Source organism: Anarhichas minor, unplaced genomic scaffold (genome assembly GCF_050575085.1).
Source record: "Anarhichas minor isolate MPS153535 unplaced genomic scaffold, ASM5057508v1 ptg000004l, whole genome shotgun sequence".
NCBI classification, from domain to species: Eukaryota; Metazoa; Chordata; class Actinopteri; order Perciformes; family Anarhichadidae; genus Anarhichas; species Anarhichas minor.
This window is the reverse complement of record NW_027466450.1, coordinates 4,773,685-4,798,916: the sequence shown is the minus strand read 5'-3', so window position 1 is coordinate 4,798,916 and position 25,232 is coordinate 4,773,685. Positions and strand designations below refer to the sequence as shown.

Sequence of the window (25,232 nt, the reverse complement as noted above, 5' to 3'; positions counted from 1 at the left end):
GCCCGAAACCTATGGGGAAGGAATAAAAAAAGAAATTCGGCATCGTCGCACTCTGTACCTAAAGACCATCGTTTTCTGAAGAGGTCGCTGCCCCGGAGCTTCGGTGAGGACACCGACATTTGACGGCAACGAGGGCGGTCTTTGAATCAGCGCGGAGTCGTTGAATTCGTGGAGGAAAAACTGGAACAACTGGCAGATTTTCCGTTGGACGGTCTTGTAAGCTAGGGTATAGCGAGGGAGCCGCCATGGCAGTCGGATCATTGAGCCTCCACATCGGGATATGAAGAGGAGCTGCATGTGTCCAGAATCGTCCAGAAACGCCGCATTAACCTTTAGAACCGCACCGGATCAGCCCTCCTAACACCTGATCTCTCCCTGCTTCTTCTTTGTGAAATTGATTCTGCACCCAGAAAGACATTGGTTTTAATCGGGGTGGGGGGGCCACAGGGAGAGGCCAGATTCATGACTATTTTAGTCGGAGACGTGTCTTCAAAGGTCCGCTGAAAGAAAACCTGGAATATAAGGAAGATAATGCTGCTCTGATTGACCGTCGGTGGGCAGGAAAGGGTAGTTTATTAGGCGATAATAACTAACGTTAGACTTAACGATAAAGGGATTATAGTGTGCTTCCTTTACTGTCATCCTTTTTTTTTTTTTTTTTGGATGAGAAGGTTTAACGAATCGATCAGCTCTGCCGTTTAGCAAGTCACAGTCTCCCGAGTCGAGAGAGAGAGAGAACCAAAGGGATCGGATCATGTCGGGTCGGCCCAGGACCACATCCTTCGCGGAGAGCTGCAAACCAGTGCCGCAGCCCTCTGCTTTCGGCAGCATGAAAGTCAGCAGTAAGTACACCCTTAGTATTTCTCCAGGAGCCTTCCTCTGCTGCATGCACCAGGCCCACCGAGGGTTACAACGTCCTCGCGAATGTCTTCACGCTAACCGGGTTGAAAATGTGTCACGCGAGCGCATGACGTTAGCTCCGGGTAGCCTAGCCTAGCCCTGTCATATATCTGTGTTACTGAGATTGGACGGTTCTGAGTGGCAGACACGCACGCACACACACACACACACACACACACACACTGCACGCCTCGGTGTGAGCCCACACCGTTGGCCTCTGATGCGCGGCCCCGAGGCCGGTCAGCCTGACCAGGGTTAGCAGGCCGCGCCGGGCCAGAAGGCGGTACGGTTGGCACCAACCCAGATCAAAAATCCAGCCCTCTCTTTGCACTGCGGATCCGGTCCACTCGGGTGCGGATCAGATCTCATAGCGCTATTACTACATCGCATGCAATTGAGTTAAAGCGATAGGTTCGGTTGTATTACGCAACTGCCAAAGCGGAAGGTGCGCCCACGGTTGACTCCTGCGAAACTGACGTGATCCCGGAGAAGGGCAGGTTCATTGATCATATGGGCCGTGTCGAAATCGGTGTGACACCCACAGCATCCTGTGTACACGGAGCCACGTAGTGACACCGTGCCCGAGGCTGGTTTTAGACTGGCTGCAGAGATGGAGTTGGTCCATACACGTATCTATTTTGATATCTGCTTTATATCGTCTCTGTTACTATTTCAAGGCATGTAGAGCTCACTCACTTTTCCACCGCCTGTTAAATGTCATCTTTACAAACTGGCGTCTTAAAGCATTTTATCACACTGCATGTGTGTCATAGATTGCAGATAGTACTCATGTCTGGACCACATAAGATGGTGCTATGAGACTGGATATGGGGGTTTATCTTAACCTAATATAGCTTCAATTAAAATTACAGTTCATGAGAGTGAAGTTAGTGATATGAATTACTGATGATCATATCCACGTTATTGACAGCTGTCCTGGTTGGAGACATCTACTGTACCGACCCTTTCTTATCTTGCATGGAGGCACACATTTGGGTGTGTGTGAGGGGGAAAATGCTGGTGATGCTTCAGGGCTGTGGTGTGATTATGATGTGTGTTATTGGGGTAAGGCTTCAGGCTGAGGCTCTTCTCTGGGCCTTGGCACTGGAAATCACTCAGATGACACCCACACACACACACACACAGGAAGATGCACACCCATCCCAAATCTTAATACACATCTTGCCCCGGATACGGGTGTTGAAGTGCTGGTGTGTTGGGCCAATCAATAAGTCAGCCGAATGTCCTAATTGTTGTTCAGATGTAAGCTACTGAAATGTAAGGCGGCCCTTGTGGACTTAACGTTACTTGAGCTTTACACCGGTGTCTCGCTGTGGGTTTCTCAGCCGCTAAAATATAGTATTTTCTCCTTGAGACTCATCTGCTAAGCCGATACATCATTATCAGTCATTAAAGGCTGAAGCTGGAGTCGCCCAATGAATTGTGTTTAATCATTTGATTTCTACTAGCAGGTGGTGTTCAGCCCCGTAGAGGAAAGAATTTGATTGCATCGATGTCCCCTGAGACAATCGGTCAATACACGAAGCAGCAATGAGCTCTCGAACTGTATTTTAACTGGAAATAATAAGATAACTAGACTCCGAGCCCAAACAACAGCACCCTGGTGAGAAACTGTCTTTGGATTGAACATGGCAGCATCACGTTATTCCGTTCTCTTAACACGTCCACGGTGGAGTGGTTAAGTAACATGTTATCAAGGTAGGAATTGGATTAACGGTGCTTATGACTGGCACAGGTTTGAGGAAAGCAATTGTATTTGCTTGCTTCAAACTAAATCTGTAATGTAGAACTATGTGAGGCAACCCCTTCGATATAGCTTACGTCATTACCAGAGATTATCATATGCTGCTTTTGTAACAATAATGGTTTTACTTCAAACTAGTGACTGCAGAAACCTTATATAGACTTTAAAAAATCAGATTAGTTATTCAGAGAACCACAATTTGCAATTTCAGCTGTATCATGATTGCACTTTGGACTAAATTGATATAACGCCATGTCACCTTGTTATTATCTACCTAGACTTGTTTTCTCTTCCACCATTACCCTGACCTCCACCATCCATTGGGAGACATATCACCTCCAGTCGTGTGTGTGTGTGTGTGTGTGTGTGTGTGTGAATAACTGCTGATTATCTCAAGCAGCTGTAGTCAGTGTGTATAATCCTGGAGAGAACACTCTTACCCCTCCTACGCAGACAGACAAGAACACACACACACACATGCACACGCATACATATACATTCATCCGTTTGCACACCCACATAAGCTCTCTTTGGTTTTGTTTTTTGGGGTGAGGCAGCTGGCCAAGAACAATGAGCGGCCTGTTTAGCATTTCAAAGCTGCAGCTCTCTCCCTCGTTCCCTATTTTCTCCCCTTTCCTCTCTGTATCCTCTTTCTCGTTTTTACAAGTGCCGATGGGAGCAAAACGGACCAATTATACTCCTCGATTCCAAATTGAAACGGAAAGCAGACGAGACGAGAAGCAGCAGAAACCCCCCTCACAGGATTTAAGAATACAGCGGAGTTTTGATGGATGGAGACACGAGTGAGATGATCAATCTGTGGGCGGTCTGTTGGGTGTAGTCGGCGCGGTGGCCTGCAGGCTGCACACCACTGTGATATCTAAAATCTCTCCACCCACATGGTGTCTGGTTTAAAAAAAAAAAAAAACACTGATACCTCGATGTCTTGATCTTTTGCTGAGCCAACAGTCTATCCGTGTCAGCGATGACATTCCTGCGACTGGATGTTCCAGTAATGTAGAGAAGTATATCATCAGCCTTGCACACTCTGCTCTTTGCACGAGTGTGTGTGTGTGTGTGTGTGTGTGTACCTGCACACATTAACACCGCGCGTCCTTTGCTCCTCCGTTTTTTTGTTGTCCGGGAATTTAGCAAATCACTTGATACATTCCTCAAAAAATGTCCCTTCGCCCTGCAGTCCAGTAAGTTACATTCCGTGCATTTTGTAGCCTAAAAGCTTTTAATGTGTTCAGCACACTAACGTGGTCTTAACCCGATTGAGTAAGTGCATTTTGAAGTGATTGATAGTGATATGATAGTACTCGGCCTCTGTGTTTGAAGTCACGGTGCGTGTGGTATGTGTGATATCATTTAACTGCGACAGAGAAACGGTTGATACATGCTGTATAAAGGATTGTATGCGTTTCACAGAGGAATGTACACATCAACAGTTTGGCAGGTGCACATTCTGTGGCATTCACAGTGACTCGACATCAATGGTGTGAAAATTATCCCTCATGTAGTAATAAATATATGAATAATGTTACCGCTACAGCCTGATAGTATCTCGTAGATTAACATAGCAAATTATTCCCCGTATAGTACCTGGAAAGTGGGTAGCTCGTGTAAGAGCTACCCACCTAGTAATAAGCTCCAAAGGGAAAAACATGCACCTTTACAATTAATGGTCCTCTGTATAATGTGTTCCCTTGTTCTGATTGCAGAGTATCTGACTTTGAGTTGCTGCAAATGGTTTTAAGAGATCCTATCATATCAGACGGGTGTCGATCTCAAGGTAGTTTTTTGAACACCACGTAATACTTGTTTGCCATATATCTTGGAGAGTCGGGCACACTGTATGCATACCAGCAAGTCTTCTACTTCTAGGAGCAAAAGATTTATGGGCTCAAATAAGGCCCAATAAAACATTGAGCTCGTGAAATGATGTGCAAAGCATGCGACTGTACATCAGCCTGGTAAACCTCCGAAAAAACATTCAAGTTTGCACACGTGTAGAAAAGATTTGTAGTCGGTATTATCTCAAATGCATTTTGCTTCAGGAAAATACACCCACTTTTGACTACCAATACATGTTGATAAGTTGGCAGTGAATGTTTGGTCTTCTTTACTTGTACTTGAATCACAGGGATTTGGTAATTTCATTTTCGGCTGTCTGTAGATTCATCCAGTAACTTTAAATGATACCCAGGCCCACACGTGTCCTGCAATGGCTCAACGGTGGTGTTTTTTTCCCGGGCCCCATTGAGTACACATGTTGTGGGCGGGGCTATAGTCTGGTGACCTGAATTGGCGTTTGATGCCTCTGGCTCCTGTGTCACTCTGTAGCCGAGTGATACAGCACATGAACGTGAACTGTGATTTGTCACGCTAATTATGTTCTCGTGGCAGACTAATTGACGAAGTAATTAGGCTGCAAGCACATGTTGCAAGGCGTTTGTGCTTTCCTCTATAGAGGCTGTGAGTTACATCTTTGCTTCATTCTATTTGGGGCCAATTGGTATTTTTTGACAATTCAGGTTACAGATGGTTAGTTTGGGCATAATTCAGTTTAATGAGAAGGTGCTTCTAGGTTGAAATTTGATTGTGACTGTTTTCTACCCGTATAAGATGGAGAGGAATCCGTGTGAAAATTGACAGTTTTTAAGTGCGTAAGGCTATCTCAGATTAGTGTGTGAAAGTTTGTGCTTCACACAGGCTTCCATTCGCTGACGTGCAAATGCAAGAAAATCAATGGCAATCTGATTGCTTGGTCATTCCTTGTTTGCGTCAGTGTGAGATCTCACTGTGAGCTGTATTTGTCTCTCTGTGTGTGTGTGTGTGTGTGTGTGTGTCAGTGTGTGTCCGCACAGTATGTGTGTGAGTGTGCACAGACATTTCTCCCGGTTTAAGGAAGTGCAGAGGCGTCACAGAAGTGGCCCTGCTGTGGGCCGAGTCATATTCCTCTCTCTCTCTCGCTCTCTCTCTCTCTCTCGCTCTTTTCTATTTCTGTCGCTACAGAATCCGTCTTCAGTTTCTCTTTCTAGCCTCGATCCTGGAGAGTGACGGTCTGTTGGTTTCTCAGACCTTTCGCCCTCTCTTCCTCCTCCACTCCTTTTCCTATTCTTTGATCATAATCACATCTTCAGTAATTGGACCACTCACTGGTCACACAGTGGAGCATGGGGGTGTAGTTCTTTCGTGTGAGAGAGAGAGAGTGTGTGTGTGTGTGTCTATGCAGGCACTACTTGTGTCAAAACGGACCAGTGCATCTCTGCACTGGTGTTAGAACAACTCAAGCCATGCAGGGTTAATTAAGCCAAATCGTGTTGTTGATTTAAGAACTTTAAGTTACCAGAAGTCAGCATTGGATGGTCACTACCTCCTCATATGGACAGGACGCTGTGGCCTGCCCGTGTCCTCCACGTGGAGCTGCTTTGCTACCACAGCACGCTGCACAGTGTTTCTATTAAATAACACCATGATCTGGAACAGTCACGGTTATTAAGCAGCACTAATCCACCCAGCAACATGGCTCTGTACCCACTGCGAGCTGTTAACAAAGGACAGTCTTGGCAACTCAAAAAAAATCTTAATTTAGACGCTTTTTTCGCAATTTCATTCACAAAATGATTACTTTAGGTGCGTGGGTGTTTTGGCTCAAACGCAACCTTTCACTGCTGCTGCTGGTGTGAAAGAGGAGTATGCTAATGAGACGAGTAATTTTGCACCTTGACACTTCTGTGGGGGAAGGTAGGGGGGGGGGGGGAGGCAGAGGGAGAGAACCACTTAACCAGGAAAAAGCCTCCATGTCGTGATCTCAGGGGAGCAGAGCTGGTTCTGACTGACAAGAGAGGAACGCATAAAGGGGAGGAGGAGCACGATTCCAATCTATAGTGCATTAGCCTCATACGCTCTTGTTAGCTTTTGACTTTTCGCTGATAATTATCCTGGGAATCTCTTCGGTCTGTCTGTACACCGTGGTCGTGGTTGAGTCCCCTCAAAGTACTCCGACACACTGCAAACAAATCTCACGTTCAAAAGACAATCTTCTGAGCTTGGGCGCTCTGTTAGAGCTCAGCAATGATTCACACTCAGTCAGTCAGCTGGGAGCCGATCAGTGCAAGCACAGCTGTTGACCACAAGCAAGTACTGCTGGAACAAATGGGGGGGGGGGGGGGGACTGGCTGAAGAAGGAGGCTGTTTCTCTTGGCCAAGAAATCTCTCCGCAGGAATTCAACCTGTGAGAGCAAATGATGAAGTTTAATTTCTTCAGGGCTCGGACTATTGGTTGGACACTACAAGCAATTAAAAAATGGCACATTTGAAATTGTAATGGCCATTTTTCACTTTTGTTTGACATTCACAAAGCTGTCGGTCTCTAATGTCAGTTTGCTCTCTCTCCCATACCCTTTAACAGAATCTGTGCATATCACTATTGTGAGCATCCGCATTTCATCTCTCTGTCCCTCTCTTTAGGAGATAAAGATGGCAGCAAGGTAACGACAGTCGTGGCCACCCCAGGCCAAGGCCCCGACCGGCCACAGGAGGTGAGCTACACGGACACTAAGGTCATTGGCAACGGCTCGTTTGGCGTCGTCTACCAGGCTAAACTCTGCGACTCCGGAGAGATGGTGGCCATCAAGAAAGTCCTGCAAGACAAGAGGTTTAAGGTAAAACAAACGCAATGCGTCTCTCGGCTTCCGCAACTCTCTCACTTGTCAACGAAAAAGCAAGACGCTTCCGGACGGATAAAAGCCGCATCGATAAATAAGCATGCACTTGTACTCGTCCTTTTCCCCTTTAACAGCGTAACGTGTAATGACTGCGACTAAGTAACTGTGAAAGAGACATGAATGGAGTGATCCTTCACAAGAACAGTGAGATCAGCGAAGCCGCGAACAAAGAGAAAACAAAGGAGAAACTTCTTAGCGTTTCTCTATTTGGCACATCCTTGCTTTAACGCGTGTGTTTTCTTGCAGGAAGTGTGTGTGTGTGTGTGTGTGTGTGTGGTAGTGGTGGGAGAGTCTTTTTTATTTTATTTTTTATCTTTTTCATCATGTCATTCGTCAAGTCCACGCAGAGCTCTGCAGGAATTCCTTCCTGTGCTTTGAATAGATTTGACGGATGGCTTGTTGTTCCTTTGCTGGGGCGACAACGTCTGTGCTCCCTTTACTCTTGGCCGGTGGGGGGGGGGGGGTCGGGGCCTCGGGGGCCTCCGTGTCCCTGCTGCTTCCAGCTCACAGATAAAAGACCTGAGACTGCCAAGCCTGCAGGACAGCTGTTAAGGTTCTCATTAAGCTCAGAGTCTTCAGAGCTGAGGTTAATGGCTGCACAGTGCCTGCATCGGTCATATTCTTTTTTTCCTGTGTATTACTGCATACATGCTCAGCACGTTATCAAACTGGGACCAGTGTTGAAATCATGTGTTTTGAACCTATTTGTTTGGTGCACCTAGCTTAAACTGATCTAATACATCAGCGCTGCAATAAATCCCACCTTCATTAAGGTTATATTATGAGAGTGGCCAACAATCATGTATATAAATGGGGTGGACAAATTACACATTAACACATTAACACATCTCACAATATTACACTATAATATATCGGCACCACAAACCCCAAATACCAGCTCTATATATATATATATATATATATATATATATAACCTTGAAAAAAAGAAAAAAGCCAGGACAAAGATGTTTGTGAATGTTACGTCCTGGGTCACGTTGATCCCTTTTATACACGCAACATTTTAGTTTGTTGTGTCTATATCCCACATTCCCTGGCTTTCACAGATCAAGGCACAGCATATAAAGCCAAAGTACACAGTTAAGATGACGCAATACAACGTGTGACTAAAATGTTTTCCATTATGTGAGCGGTAAAAAGCCTACACACTGTGACTCTGGCTCTGTGATTGTGGGTCATTTCCACATCTTGTAGTTATAATAGAGGAGATTAGACATTGGTAAGAGGCACCTTTTTTAAAGGATGTGTTTTGATTGTTTGGGGAAAAATACTTTTTCACAGAGACTTCGATGAGGGGATCGATACCACTCTCATGTGTGTCCAGTATTTATGAAGCTGCAGCCACTAGCTTAGCTTAGCACAAAGACTGTAAACGGAGGGAAAAGCCACCTCGCTCCATACGTAACAGAAGTCCCCTACCAGCAACGACTATTTCCCCGTGTTTGTGCTGAGTTAAGCTAACCGGCTAATGGTGGGTGCCTAATATTTACTGCACAGACATGAGAGTGCCATAAATCTCCCAACTATCAGAAAGAAGTAGACTATCTTAGGCTATGAATGCTGTTATATGTGGTATATTTGTCCCTATTGAGATACTCACTGAATAAAAAGTTTATCAATGGATTATTTGATTTTTAATGGGTAAGACGGAGCTAGTCTATTGATTCACCATCCCTCCGCTATGAGGGTAGTGCTCATTATTTTTTCTATCTATTGTGTATCTCAGGGTGCGTTACGGGAGAGGACAAGGACAGTGAAGGCAGGACGAGCTTAGGTGTCCCTGTACCTCCAGCTCCCGTGAGAGTCACTCAAGTCCAGTCAAAGTTGACTCGGATGTGTTCGCCCTTCAGCAACCGGTTCAGCTGAATACTTCAGCAGCTCAGTGCCCTCAGGTCTAACCTTTTTTGGAGGATCAGCACAGTTCTTCGCTATCCAAAACCAGACAAGATGCATGATGTCCCTTTTTTTTTTTTTTTTTTAATGGTGTCCACCATCTGTCACAAAATCCACATTTGTCCGGGACACAAACTATTTGTGACTCTGCATGCTGGCCACGATAAAGTCTTATCCCGCTTTTCCTGTTAACCTGTGGTTAGCAGGACATGCTAGCAGATGGCATCTTTACACAATGCTCAGCTGAAGATCACCCACATTGTTCTCTTCGTTTAGTGTTAAATCTCCTCCTCAGAGCAGAGCCGCTACCTCAGCCGTCTTTCGCTCGGTCTGTCTTCTCTTCTGTCTCGTGGCTTCTACTCGCCCGGCCGGTCCTTCACTGTGAACAGCTTGTTATAAAATAATGAGGCAAAAGAGCGCTAAGACTCCTCACATGACTGCCAAGCATGCGCCAGGAAGTGTGTGTAACCCCCCGACACACACACACACACACACACACACATATATACAAACACCTGCGTTCTATTTTCTCCTTATTCCTTCTCCTCTTCAAAAGTTTTCTCTCTACACTTCTGCTTTTTTTTGTTTGATGTGGTGTTCCTCTGAGAAGTGAGCCTGTGTTAACGGAACCATACCAGTCCAACATGAATGCTTTATCTTCTCACACACACACACACACACACACACACACACACACACACACACACATATACACATACATTTCACGAGTCAAACAGGGGAATCATGTGAATAGGCTCTGTATTAGGATGGAGATGATGAATATGTGAGGCAACCTTGGTGGGCTTACAATATGCTCCTGGTGCATTATGGGATAGGTCCTCCACTCCCATCAGAGGGATCCTATATCATTCTGTTGGAAAATGGATGCTCACACATACACACATATGGTAATGGTACGTACACAACATTGTTAAAGGATGAATCTGGTGATTCTCTGTGTTTTCATTGTATTTGTGACTTATAAGTATTGTTTTGGCAGTCGAAGCCTGCTGTAGCTTATCCCTCCGCGTCATATTGTTCTCTAAAAACTAAACCCATCATTGAGCCACATTGTTTCACGGGGCGACATGTTTCATTACAATGAAGATGGACACAATCCCACATACACCACCCTGCTACTGTGCTACTGTGATTACTCACCGGAGACACAAATGTGTATATATATCTGCAGCTTTTCCCAATAAATGCACAATTTACATTTGTTTTTATTAACTTTGGCTAAGTTAAGTTATTTGTAATCCCTTTATTAAAGAGTCCATAAACTGTTACCAAAGGGTGTGTGTGTGTGTGTGTGTGTGTGTGACGGTAAACATCAGCACCTCCAAGGTGTAGCACCTCCAGCAACCTGAAATTGATGTGTTCTCTCTCTCTTTCTGTCTGCTGGCTGGTGCTGCCGGCCGGTCAGCAGGAATGACTGCAGTATAAGTGGAGCAGCTGGGCAGGGCTGCTCATCAGCCTGTCTGCTCCTCCTCCTCCATGTGGTACCATCTTTCTCACATACAACACAGGCACAGCCTCAAACACTCCCACTGAGCCACTGCAAGAAGACGAGGGCGTTGCCTTCGACGGCTGGTCCGTGACCCACACGCTATGATGTCACTTTAAGACGTGTGTGTGTGTGTGTGTGTGTGTGTGGGTGGATCCTAGTTGTGTGAAGGGTGAAAAAGCATAGAGAGGGGACTGTGGGAACCATTTGTTTCTGCCTCTAAGTGAATTAGACTGGGGTGATTGTCTATACCAGGCCATTGAGCTGGAAGATGCTGCTGAGATGGTGAGGTCTTGCTTTAGTGGACAGACGACTCACTCTGCTCTGTTAAAAAATGAATGAGAGGGGATTAAATCCTCATAAAATGGCATAAAAGTGTGGAAGGACAGCAGCTTATCACCCTGCACCAGTCAGCATGGCCCTGATCCACATAACGGGGGATCTCATTAGTCACCCAGTCAGTCAGCTAGCACAGTTCTTCACTATGTTTTGTCATCCTTATTCAGACGGTTCCGGCTCATCAGGCAAATTCTCAACCTGCTGTATGTCTCAAAGCTGTAGAGCGGAAGCATTTAGCCAATTCATTTTAAAGCAAAATGTACTTCTTAAATGTGGATATTTGCTGGTTTACTGTCTTTGTTTGTAAGATAGAAAAAGCAATTTCAAGACATCACCTTTTAACTCGTGATGACATCGTCTTTGTATTGTCATTATTTTAAGGTCCCAACTATCGATCAAGTTTATTATCTTTAATTGTTCCATCTACAGAATGCCAGATAGTGGTGCAAAATGTACTAAAGCCCAAGGTGGCGTCTTCAAATGTCAGAACAGCCCAACAGTTAACTATCAAATACGAAGAAATAATCCCTCACTAGAGGCTGGAGCTAGGCCTGAACAATGACGTGATTATCAAAAGAGACAATCATTTCAGCTCTAAAGGGCGAACACATCCGAGTTAACTTTGACTAAACTTCCACGTCCTCCAGTATCTGAACAAATGCACTTTAACGTTTCACGCTTAGAGGTTGATGGGCTTTCAGTCAGTCAAGGCAGCTCATGAGCTGCTCTCCTTTTACACCAAAGAACACATGTTCCCCAGCACAGGTCCGACCTGTGTGCTATTTATTTTTTGTTTACACCAAACCTGAAGCCTGTGTTTACACAAACAGCGTATCGGGTCACTGCTCTGTGCTCAGCTAGTTAATCGCTCATCCCGTAAGAGCACCGCTGACCCTTCTCCACTACTGGTCAGTCACTCTGTCTGTTTAATTCTACAACGGAAGCTTCTCGATAGATGTCGGCTGTAAGCTGGTTACTTTTTGGTTGTATACATTGTTTGTATTCGGCATGTACACACCTTGATGTTTACAGAAATGGTTAATCCAAAAATACCAAATATGAAAAACTTGGAAATTATAGTTCCATATTATGCAGATTTAACATTTATGCAAATAAGAGCGACAAACGAGGATTTATTTTATGTAAATCCTGACATCCTTGCTGTAATAGTCTCATATTCAGAATACTAGTATGCAAGTCATTGCGGTTAGTGTGGGGGCTTCGGGCAGTTATAGTACAAAACCCCCCATTCTACTATTCAAGCCGCTCAAAATCTGAACCATAATGAAGCCGTTATAGCTTTATGTAATGCTTGAGTTCCTGCCCTCCCTTGATAATGTTGACGTCCATATGCACAACCATGTTCTGCATGGACACACTGTATATGACTACAGATGGAGCGCTCTACCAGGGTCCAGTGCTTACATCTTGTTCCAGTGGCCCCGTGAGGGCCTGTAACTCGTCGTCACACTACAGGCCCCCAAGGCAGCTGTGACTTTAACGTATTTATTTCTCACATCTTTTCCTCAGACGTGTCCTGCTTTCGAGGGGCTTTTTTTTTCTCTTTAATTGTTGCTTCCTTTGATGAGAACAGGAAACATGCCACACAATACATAATTGTGTCATCACGTTTCAGCCCCATGGGATTTATTCGACCGTGAAGGGATGAATGTCAATTTCTTTTCTCTATTTATCAGCTTTCTTTTGCTGCTACCACATCCAATTTTCTTGAGCTTGTGGCAGTGACGTGGCTGACAACGAGATGACTGTTTCAAAAATGCTTGGTGGTATATGTGTACCACATGTAACTAACATGTCACTATCATGAAATGTCTAACTTCCTACTGGACTGTCGGTCCACTCGAAAGTGTTCAGGGTCTCCTAAAGGTCCGCAGACTCTCTTCTTGAACCATGAGCCTGAATCTTGCATGCAATATGAAAACTGTAATGTGTCATTCCTGTTTTTATTTTGTGCAGAACCGTGAGCTGCAGATCATGAGGAAGTTGGACCACTGCAACATAGTCCGCTTGCGCTACTTCTTCTACTCCAGTGGAGACAAGGTCAGTCGGCTGAGTGTGTCTGAGGTTTGTCTCTGGACTGCATTATTGATTTTATGTTTAATACCGCTCTGCAATGTAAGCGTCAATAAATAGAATATTTCATTTAAGTACAAATTTCTTTCATTTTCAATAGGGCCATAAGGTTGCCTGGAGTGTTTTAATGACTCAGCGGAGTTATGAAATAATTCAGCTTTCTCCCATGTTCAAGACCTAGTGTCATGATTGATAATCACAATAATCAGTAACGCTAGCGTTTATGCCATAGCTGTTCAGACAGTGTTTTTTATTTTTTTCTGGGAATTTTCTGCCTCTTTTAGACTTTTTTTAAATTTATTTAAAATTTTGCTGTGTTGGCTTTTGAACTCTCTTCCTGTCAGCTGCACCCTTTTATGTCGTCCTCTTGGCCTCGATAGGGAAGTCCCTCTGTCTGCCTCTCTCTGTCGGCCATTGGAGGTCTCCTGGAGACTACAAGGCTGGGCTATGTCATATCAACCAGCTGAAAAACAGGCAGAGGTCCATGTGTCAAATATAGACACGAACCTGGCAGACGAGCTGTTGGGACTATACCCATGACTCTGCAGTTAGGAATTCTTCCATGTTGCACACCTACCGAGGCCAAGGAAAGCTGTGGGGGATTATAGAAGGGAGGTGATGATGTGGGTGGGTGGGAGGAGAGACGACTGAGTGATGGTAAGGGAACATCTATTTGCCAGAGGGTGTCGGTTTATTATAGAATCCCCCCCCCCCCCCCCCCCTCCTCCCATCCATGCTCTTAAGCCCCACCCCTCGCCTCATGCCATGTTGTCACTGACCTCTGGGAAGCTCAGCTGATTTCTTGGTATACTGACAGCTGTGACTTGACCCTGCAGCTTTCCCATCATGACTTTTGCAATAACAGGAATTGTTATTTTGATAACCCACAACTATCATCCATCTCTTTATCCCCCCCTACCCCCCCCCCCCCCTGCCTCCTCCCGTGTGTCCTCCTTTCATGTATCCATTTCTTCTCCCTCCTCCTGTTCCCCCTCACCACATCACTCCAGGCTAATTATGGAGACTGGCACTGTGTTGTTGGTATGGGGATTTACCACCCAGAGCCTTGACTTAGAAAAGAGAGGGTCGGCGGGGGGGCGGGGGGGGTGGGGGGCAGAAGTAGGCGAAAGGTAAATCACCTGGATAGGGGAGCTTAGCGGATGGATGGAGAGTTACAGATTGTGTGTGTGTGTGTGTGTGTGTGTGTGTGTGTGTGTGTGTGTGTGTGTGTGTGTGTGTGTGTGTGTGTGTGTGTGTGTGTGTGTGTGTGTGTGTGTGTGTGTGTGTGTGTGTGTGTGTGTGTGTGTGTGTGTGTGTGCGTGTGTGTGCGCTCTCGTTCTGATGGGAGGGTTCATGCTGGGTGCAGCTGTGAGCCAGTCTATGAGTGCTGCTACCGTAGCGGCCGGCATGTGCACAGGTAGTCTTATGTAACTGCTGGCATGTGGCGTGCTTGAGACACACAGTGTGCTTTGGCTTTAACCCTTTAACCACTCGTATAATACTGTTCAAACAGAAGGCCACAGGTCCACACAGCGTAGGCAGGTAGGCAAATAGCGGACTGACTTCAAAATATGCCGTCGCAAAGAGAGTGCGTGTAAAACGTTAAGCTGACAGCGTTGCCCTCCGCTGCGGTTACTTCTCAAAATCCCATCTGTGTACATACACACACGCAAAGGCACAATTGCTTTGAATAACTTCACTTGATTCTCTGACATACAAACATACATATCAGCATTCTTGCCTGCACGTCATGACGCTACTGGCGTCAGTTGTTAACAGCACAAAAATAAAGATTCAGTTCATTCTCTAGTTTTGTTGCGTTTACTGCAGTGACATAAATTGCTAATGTGAATTAAAAAATTCATAAAGCATTGGAGTTATGGCAGGATTAACCAACTAGGCCTCGGGTTAAAAAAACAAATGTTCAGCCCCCGTTGACCCCCACCTGTTGTCAAGTTCCCATTAAGTCCAGTGAACACAGCAGACTACAATTGGAAGCTCAGAAGGCCCCTGTAGAGCTGGGCTCGGAGGCAGATGTACACTTTGTGTGGTTGGTAATCCAACCCCGAGCTGTGGGACGAACTGTCTGAGCTGTTGTCTGTGTTTTTCTGCGTTTGTCAGCTTCGAGCAGAACTGTCACATCTTTGTATTTCCATGTTTGATTCACGGAGCTCTCATCTTTAGGCTGGATAGAGAACCAGGCACTGCCCCAAGGCCCCCAAACCTCAGGGTTCACCAGATTCACTGTGTGGAGATTACTTTGTGGTATTTTAGGGCCCTGCCTCAAAATGTGTTGAAACCTATTTTCAAATTCTTTCAGTTTCAGAGGGAGAGAAATGCTTGTGTGGGCCCACGGCTTAGTTTTTGACCTGGGTCCCCGTAGCAGGTCAACGTGACCCTCATCATCTCAATGTTGCTCTCTAGTTGCTTCTGGGTAATCAGCCAGGTCTGGTGTGTAGTCAGTTGATTTCACATTCTGAGCACATGATTAGGAAGCCCACATGCTAGTATAAGCTACACTTGTGGAAACTGACACATAAACTGTATATTACCACACAGGGTCCATCTATCCCCTTCTCTTACACAACACAGCATCATGGTGATTGTTATGATGTATAGCTGAGACAGTTGTTCAGGTGCAAGCAGCTTTTCTCAGCAAATTAGAAGCTGAATTATTTAGCCGGGAGTGAACAAGGAGCCAATCAAATCCCCCCCCCCCCCCCCCCACCCCCGGTTAACCATTTGGGAACAAGCCAAGGAAGTGGCTTTGTATTGAGGCAGGAAGTGAGTCATTGCTGTTGCTAGGCTAAATATAGCTTTGATGGCGCTAGCAGGAGGCGGAGCGGGCCTTCTAGTCGTCACAAATGTTATCAATGGGAGTTTTCTAGTGGGTGCACTGCACACACACACACACACACACACACAGCATCGAGAGACAGAGACACACGCAGAGAGTGTTAGGGGGGAGGGTGATGCCAGTGACAGAAGAGTGTGGAAGCAAAGCTAACCATGTCTGAGAGCTGTTTGGGAAACGCTGCTCATCATCACTGATATCTACTGTAGCCTCCTTGTCCTAATGACCCAGTATTTCATTCAGTCACCATATATGTGCGTCTGAGTGGGAGCGGGACAGAGCAGTCGGTACAAAGCAGGGCATTGAGCTGACAGAAGTGTACCACACAGTCTGTCTGGGAGCTCTTCACGGGACCAAGCTCGTTCATCGTGCTTTGCAGCCAGCTCTGTCCACCATCACTGCTAAAAGATGGGGTTGTAGACCCTGCTCCAGACCAAATGATGATTTCATTAATTCAAGTTGGAAGCCTTGTCACATTACCTCAAGGCAGTGTGTTTAACACTGGTCAACGGGTCAGGTCACTGCTCCGCTGGTGATATAAAACATAAGAACGCTCCTGGCTGCAGTGTGGTGATTCAAAAAGGTGTGAACAAATGTTTTTTTTTTTTTTTATCCACCTCTGAAAATAGTCCCCAACAAAGGAACCGTTAACATTCGAACACTGAATTGCTCAGCTGTTTTCGGAAGTTACTGAGCATGCTTTAAAAAACGTAACTATGTTTTTGTGAGTAATCAGTAGAAACCAAGAGGCTCTGGGCGAAGTGTCACAGGCATGGCAGCGAGGTCAGAAACAATTGAGAGAACCATTGTTGTGTTTTGGTATTTAAATGGGATCATAATGTCAGACTTATCTGTGAAGGAAACGTATAAAGGCACTTATTCTGGTGATCAAATCAGCCCAAAGAGTCTATTGTCCATCGATTCAGCCATTTTAAGGCTTGATTGTTCCTCCCTAACAAACCACCAGTGACAGAGAGGCTAGCTGTGAATGCATGAATTCATTTCCGTACGAGCTACGAGTGTGACTTGACTTTTAGGTCTCCAACAATGGACTCACGAGAAACACCAGATGACTCGTTGCTTCTTCTCGAAGGGAAGTGTTAGAATAATTGGGTGGAGAGGCTTCTGATGCAGCATCCTTTCAGGGTCAGTGTGCTCCAGAGTTTAACGTGCACAACCCCGCCCTCCTCTAACCAGGAAACGAGGAAATGATATCATTGTCTGCGGCCACTGTTGGAGCGCAGGCCGTTATGACGCATCGGTTGTGTGTTTCCTGCCCTCGGGGGACGAGTCCTACACAATGGATCCCCAGTTAGACTGTGAAAAGTAATCGGCTACATCAGCTCACAGACAGCTTTCTTCAGCAGGGAAAGACGTATCATAACGGCCGACAGAGAGGGAAGAGGAAGAAACTATTCTCCAAAATAAATGTGTGGCAGCTGACGTGGATTTTTATTTATTTTTGCATTGTTTGTTGTCATACTCAATGTAAAGGGAACTGTTTTGCTTGACATTGCAAACTATGATAGATTATTTTGTTAAAACTATTTTACACTGAGCTCCTCTGTGTGCATGTTTTTGCTCCTCTCCAACAGAAAGATGAAGTGTATCTGAATTTGGTTCTGGATTACGTTCCTGAGACGGTCTACAGAGTGGCCAGACACTACAGCCGAGCCAAGCAGACTCTGCCCATGGTTTATGTCAAGGTACATAAGTGTGTGTGTGTGTGTGTGTGAGAGTCCTTAACCACTGCGACATTAAGTGGTGTGTTCCGTATTATTAACAAAACCTGGGAAAGACCATATTAAATTAAACTCCGTGTTCAATATCTTATAGCATCATTACTGTCTCAGCAGAGTACCGTATATTATATCCAAAGAATGTAATAAACCAAAGGGTGTCGTCTCTGCTCCATTGTGTTAGTGAAAGATATGTGATGAAACTTCCATTTACTTTATTAAGACCTGAACCGTAGGCATCCATAAAGCGACTACACATTCCTAATATGTTTGTTTTCTAAAAGATTAGTTGTCACTTATTGAGTATTTCTGATTGTGACAGGTATGTGAGGCAAATGTGCGAATAATTAGCAAAAGCAGAAAAGTGACTGCACATTGCCCGTCTCTTCAGTCTGAATCATTTTCAGTGAAATAATTAAAAAAAACACACCTCCAGTTTATTAGTTCCACGAAGCGGAGGAAGCACTCAGTTACCTTTTTAACTACGCGCACCAATATGAATATTAATCAGTACAGGAAATGTGGGATGAGAAGAGCTTGAGCACATACAGTATTGGTTCACCGTATTACTGCAAAGAAGCATTATTTATCACCTCACAAGAAAATAATGTAATGTTTTCGACATTCAGAATAGGTGAATCATATAAAGACGTCGCCTGCTTGTGTTCTAGATGTTGTGTTGGTTTAAAAGAGGTATTTCAGAGCTTAACATGTTTCACATAGAGGACATAAGAATACGTTTTGTATGCAGATATTGCCAAAATCACAAGTTTTTGATTGAGTCTGAGGGGCAAAAGAAGGCCTTTTGCAGTTACAGACTCATGTTTTGTTTTATCTCTACACGGCCTTGGTAACAAGTGTCAGGAGTTTACAGAGGCCATGCGAGACGCTGTCGCTTAAACATGATAAAATGTTACGCACTTGACCGGGCTGAAATTGATTTCTTGAGTGATTGTTTCGAGACTTTAGCCCTGTTATGAAAACTGAGCTTGCTATGTGTGTGTGTGTTTCTGTGCGTAGTTGTACATGTACCAGCTGTTCAGGAGCCTGGCCTACATCCATTCTTTTGGGATCTGTCATCGGGACATCAAGCCCCAGAATCTGCTGCTGGATCCAGAGACCGCTGTGCTTAAGCTCTGCGACTTCGGCAGGTGAGACTCCGTAATTCAGTAACTGTTACGAGTCAACAGTGGTCAGATTTCTTTTTCCTGTAGTTTAAAGAAATAGTTTGACATTCTGAGAAATGCCCTTTATTTGCTTTCTTGTAGAGAATATGAAGCTGCAGCCGGTTAGCTTAGCTTAGCTTAAAGACTGGAAATGTCTCTGTCTGAAGGAAACAAAATCAAATCAAATCTTTATAGGTTCTGATAGGTGATTTTCTTTACCTATGGATAGAGCCAAGCTAGCTGTTTCCCTCTGTTTCCAGTCTTGATGCTAAGCTAAGCTAACCATCTGATGGCAGTTGCGTCATATTTAGCATACAGACATGAAAGCGGTATCAGTCTCCTCATCTAACTCTCAGTAAGAAAGAGAAAATGTCAAACTACTCATTTGAAAGAATTTGGTCTTGTGCTGAGCTAAATGATTGCTGTTAAGTGTTCACTGAAGAGTTTGATGCTCCTTCACAATTCAAGCAATCGACTGAAAATGCCACCCAGGGAAGTTCATAATAAGCAAGTAGGCAGCGTTTATTTTATTTTTTTTACTTTAATCAGAAAGTCACTTACTTTTCTGTGTACATCCTAATCACAAGGCTTTTCTTCAGGTTCAATGATGATGATGATGATGATGATGTGCTTTTGATTCTTTGTGCAGTGCGAAGCAGCTGGTCCGTGGAGAGCCCAATGTGTCCTACATCTGCTCTCGCTACTATCGAGCCCCCGAGCTCATCTTTGGTGCCACTGACTACACGTCCAGCATAGGTAGGCTGACTCCAGCTGTCACCGTCAACACTTTAATCCTTCAGCCTCTTAATAAGCTTCACCTCGGCACATATATGTTATTTGATTGTAAAGATAAACGCATACTGACTGAGATTATCAGATGTTCTGTATTATTTGCTGCTCACGCAGACTCGTCCAGAGGATCGAGGTCATCTCTGCCCTTCTGTTGCTCGTATCGGACATCTTTCTTTCCTTTCGGTGACCTGTCTTTTCCTTTCTTTTTTTTTAGATGTGTGGTCAGCTGGCTGTGTTCTGGCAGAGCTGTTGCTAGGACAACCAATCTTCCCCGGTGACAGTGGAGTGGATCAATTGGTTGAAATCATCAAGGTAATGACTGGTGGTGACCCACAGGGCGTAGAAGTCTTCATATGTGATACTGAAAGTTTCTTTTGATGTGATGACGAGGAATTCAAGTTAGAGACATAATGCTCTTGTTCTTGTCTGCCGTTTTTTTTTTCTTCTCTCCAGGTTCTCGGGACCCCAACACGAGAACAAATTCGTGAGATGAACCCCAACTACACCGAGTTCAAATTCCCCCAGATTAAGGCACATCCTTGGACTAAGGTGAGTCAACAGGTACAGGAGCCCTTTTACTTCTCTTAAGATCCACCGCTGCTTCATCGCTTGCCTCCATGCTTGTGTTTCCAACATACCCGCATGTCGCTCCGCAGGCATCCAACTCCATCACATCCACCCAACATCAGACCTAAACAGCCCTGAGCTGTGTAGCCCCCCATAAAGAATGACGGATAAAACACACAAGACTCAGTCAGTTGTCATGAAACTCTCTTTAGTGTTAGGATTTCACAGCTGAAACAGTTCTTTGAAATCAAGCTAAGAAATGTGTTTCTTCCTTAGTTCTTGACAATTTGTCCATCCTGCTCAGTCAGTCCTTACTTTGCTCTGCTTTATCTGTCTGTTTATTAAAGACAAGTTGGCCCGTCGACATCAGATACATTCGTTCTCCACTTCACGCTCTCATCTTGGTGCGTTACAAGTCATGGGGAAAATAAAACGGGTGGGAAAGGGTAAAGAGACATTCTCTCTTCCTGGCTGTCCCTCAGCAGTCCCACCCACAGGTCTTCCATTGGATAACCGAGTCGTCCAATAAGCAGGCAGTATGTCATCCCGTTGCCCTCTCAGGGGCCCTGCAGTGGTCGCTCTCTGCCTCTGTGTACAGCTGTTCACTGCTGCAGCTATCAAAGCCAACCCTTCATTGATTTTTATTTACCCCTAAAAGCAAATAATTACATTTGACTGACTCATAAAACACACTGGGGATATTCTTTTTTCATTTTCAAGTTCATTTTGTGTGTGTGTGTGTGTGTGTGCGTGTGTGTTAGCAGCATTGGAATATCTTCTTTTATTTGCCAACACTTGAGAACAGACTTCATGTGGTCCCTGCTGACATCCGTATTTGTGTCTAACTGTCGTTCAGGTGTTCCGGCCGCGTACACCTCCGGAGGCCATCGCCCTGTGCTCTCGCCTGCTGGAGTACACGCCCACGGCCCGCCTCACCCCTCTAGAGGCCTGCGCACACTCCTTCTTTGACGAGCTGCGCGACCCCAACGTCAAACTGCCCAACGGGAGAGAGAAGCCCTCCCTCTTCAATTTCACCACCCAGGGTGTGCACACGCATATATATTGTTTATTAGTGTAGAGGACTGAAGTAGACCAGCAAATATTAACATTTTCAACTAAAACGGAAGCTGTTGCATGGATATTTTGAAAGAAAAGTCAATTAAGAGATTATCAAAATGGTTGCTGATGAATTTTGATCAACTAACCGTTTAAAGGACTAATTGTTTCAGCTCTAAATCAGTCAACATGTACACGTTTGCCGTTTCTCTTTCAGAGTTATCCAGTAATCCCTCTTTGGCCTCCATACTCCTCCCTGCCCACGCCCGCAGCCAGGCCGCCGCCTCTACCCCAACCAACACCTCTGCCACCACAGGTTTGACCCACGCTTCCTCCAACAGGCCCCTTTTTTAATGCAGCTTGAAGGCTCTATTTATCTGTTAGAATTACTAGTTGTGACTTCTATTGCTGCTAACTTGAAAAAGAGTGTTTACTTGTGTTTAAGGTGGTGTGTAAAAAGCACTGTGGGCGTTTAACGCTGCTATGCAAGTTGCTTTCACCAGAGAGTTGACTGCTTACCTTACCTGACTACCCAAAACAACCAGTAACTGTTGGTCACTGAGCAGCTCCAGTGGGGTGTAAAAGATCCTTCTTAGTAGTAACTGAGGAAGGTGATGAGCATTACTTCTTCACTTTCCCTGTCTATATTTTCCCTGTAAAGGGCGACTCATCACTCTATTTGCTGTCCCTCACTCGCCAATCTCCTCACAAACTTTGTTGAAGTAATTGTTTCGCTTGAATGATCATCTCCTCTTCCTGTCCACAGATGGCAGCAGCACAGAGCGAGGTCCCAGCACCACCACCGCCTCTGCCTCGGCCTCCAACTCCACCTCCTGAGCCCACAGATGACCCGCCCCGCCCCGGTCTCAGCCCCAGCCCACGGCCTCTCCATTGCCCTGGCCAGGGGGTGAGCTTCGCTCAGCTCTGCTCTGACCTGCTCTCCTCCCTGACAGCAGCGGAGTGATGCCGACGTTGTCCGGGTTCAACAGCCCCATGCCACGACCACAAACAAAGCATCCCTGACCTGCCTCTTTTATCCCTGACTTGCCCCTCATCCAGCTGTTTGAACTCTACTCCATCCTCCGTCAAAGACGTCTGTCCGTGCCCTTTCAACAGGGAAGGAAAGCGCAGGGCCAGAGCTGTTGTCGACTGTACTATTGATAACAGTACACTGTACATGTATACACAATGCTAGCCTGCTAATGTTTGTAAGAGGACAATCTGTAGAAAAAGTCCTAAGCTGTTCCCCTTGGCCCTCTCCCTATCTGGCCTCCCCCCCTTTGTCCTCCTCCATATTGTCCCATTTTTCTGCACCCTTTGACCTCTGACCTCATGTGTCCCCTGGCCGATCCCACCTATGGTTCCTCCTGTAGTGCATGGCCTGAGTATGGTTAGGATCACCCGGGGGGGGGTCATCCGCCCTTTCACTTCACACCTCCACTTCCACAGACGAGGCATGAGGCTCACGCACGGGTATACACACATACACACTCATAAACACACACACACACATGGGTGCATGATGATCCTGATGTATGTGGAAAGAAGCAGTCCCCTTGCGGGGGTAAAGTTTGGACATTTTTTTTTTTATTTTTTTTTTTCTTTGCCTGGGGTTGTTTTTAAATGGTCAGAAAAGCTGTTTTACTCGACCTTGTTTTTAATTTTTGTTTTGTACTCCTGGGCAGATGTTTTCGGATTGCCACGTGCAATGGATGTGACATGTATCTGGTCCTGTGTGCTTGTATAATATATACATACAATACAAAAACAAACACGCATACATACACAGTTTATATATTACTTTTCCTTATGTATAAAAAGTATATATAGATATATGTATATTAACTACAATGGTTCAGAAATCATTTATGGTGAGCTCATATCTGGCTGAGCAGTGGCAATATTTGCCGCTGCCTAAGGACAATAGATTTAGATATGGTGGTGTTTTTGTTTTCTTTGCTGGAGTGTGGTTAGATTCCAGCAGTCTCTTCCTTGTTCTCCTGTGTTGTCTCTATTAAGGCTGTAGATGGATTTAGGGCATTGCTCTATTCCCCGTCTTTGTACCGACTCTGTCTGTGACAGTGTTTCTGTGACAGTGCAGTGTCTAGACAAACACCTTTCCCGTCTCGCTCCTCCTCTCTCTCTCCGTCTCTGTGAAGAATTCAAGACGTTTCTTAACACTTTTCTTTCCTCGACGCCTTGAGAAGTCTCGGCGGCGGTCCCTCGGCTCATCTCTTGCTGTCTCACGTGTTGCGACCACTGACTGAAGTGTTAGCCTAGCCTTCTTTCTCCTCCACCCGCCGCACATAGAGCCACTCGGTACAGTCTGTCCAAGCGTCTTATTTACAGAGAATACTCACTACATAAAAAAAATAAAAATAAGAAAAGAAAAAAAGCAGAATTTGTATATACAGTATAAATGCTCCTCACCAAAATTCTGACATGTATGACTTGTATGTTTTTTTTTTTTTTTTTAAATGTTATGTTGATTATTTTTTCCATGTTGTGTTCAAGGTATGTATATATGCAGACCCATGTACTGTTTATGAGCAAAAACAAAGATGACAAAGGGTTTGGAAAGACATGAAAAAAGATTAAAAAAACAAAACAATCAGGGCAAAACTGATGTTTGTGGATATTGTAGATGATGATGATCAGCTTTATCCAGCCATATGTTCAATCTTACCTGTACAGTACAGTAGATGACAGCTGTATTATTGTAACAAGAACTAGTCATGTATAGTGTAACTATAGTTTGGAGTGCCTTTGCTTTCATACACCTTCGCCTTGTTCCCCTCCTCACCCAGCCCCCGCCATCACCCTCCCCCTCCCGATTGTGACTCTCCCTTTGGTGCTGTTGAATGTCCTGCTATCCCGCAACACACACACAGTCCCACTTGATTTTCAGTCCCCTCCACTCGCACCTCTTCCCCTTTTTCATTGCACACTTATTGTAATATACAGACATTTTCCTTAAATGAAGAAACAATTTGACAAGTGTTTATTTTAATAGTTGTTTGTCTTGGACACACATGCACGCACAAACATGTATACCATAGTTCTGGCACAGGCTCCGGGGCATGAAGTGAGGGGAGGGGGGTTCCTCATATACTGTATGTGTATATATATATGTATATACACAAACAATACAGTACAGTTTCTGTGTTAATCACAGTGTTGGTTCTGTTACCAAAGCCAAACTAAGATGTAGTTGTGATGAGCCATCCTCAGAGGCAGTAATGTATTCTGTCTCTCTTCTTCTCTCTCTGGATATTTTGTTGTTGATCTGTCCTCTTGCTTGTTCTCCTTCCTGTCAGCATACTTGGACGGTGGGAGGGATTCAGTAGCACCTAAGGTCGAGTCATGTAGCCTCTCTCCTGTCTCCTGCTTGCTGTAATTTCGCATTCATGGACGTGTTGCTAACCACCACACAAACGTTTGACCACCTCACCCTTACCCCTAACTCCAGTTCACTAAAAACACCACAAAGGTTACCAAAACAGAGAACAAGCAAGTGTACATGCTAGTATAATATATTATACTAGCATGTACACTATGCTAACTGGGGTTAAAGAAAAGAAAAATCATAGAAAATACTACAAAAACATCATGTATAACAGTACTACTACTTGAATGCCTCTGTTTGTGACTGAAATTTTTCTTTCCTTTTCTTTTTTTCTTTCTTTTGTTCTGTGAAGGTAAGCTAAATGTGCACCTCTGTAAATATTCCCTCTGCGTGCTCTGAGGAATAGTTCCCTGGTACTGTAATTTGCATTAAATAAAGAGTAGGATAGCCTGGAAATGATCGA

At 44.9% G+C, this 25,232-nt stretch overlaps 1 protein-coding gene across 2 annotated transcripts; it reads left to right on the top strand.

Moving 5' to 3' along the window:
- Window positions 1-19: 19 nt before the first annotated feature.
- Window positions 20-25,232, top strand: gsk3ba (glycogen synthase kinase 3 beta, genome duplicate a). 2 transcript variants are annotated; one of them, XM_076107080.1, is made up of 11 exons: window positions 20-842; window positions 7,142-7,335; window positions 13,133-13,216; window positions 17,699-17,809; window positions 18,863-18,993; window positions 19,658-19,764; window positions 20,015-20,112; window positions 20,254-20,349; window positions 21,224-21,410; window positions 21,641-21,739; window positions 22,190-25,232. In XM_076107080.1, the coding sequence occupies exons 1-11, from the start codon at window positions 755-757 to the stop codon at window positions 22,258-22,260; spliced, it is 1,266 nt and encodes a 421-aa protein (XP_075963195.1). In that variant the 5' UTR covers window positions 20-754; the 3' UTR covers window positions 22,261-25,232. The 2 variants fall into 2 exon arrangements, with proteins under 2 accessions (XP_075963195.1, XP_075963193.1); XM_076107078.1 differs by having other exon boundaries at window positions 20,254-20,361.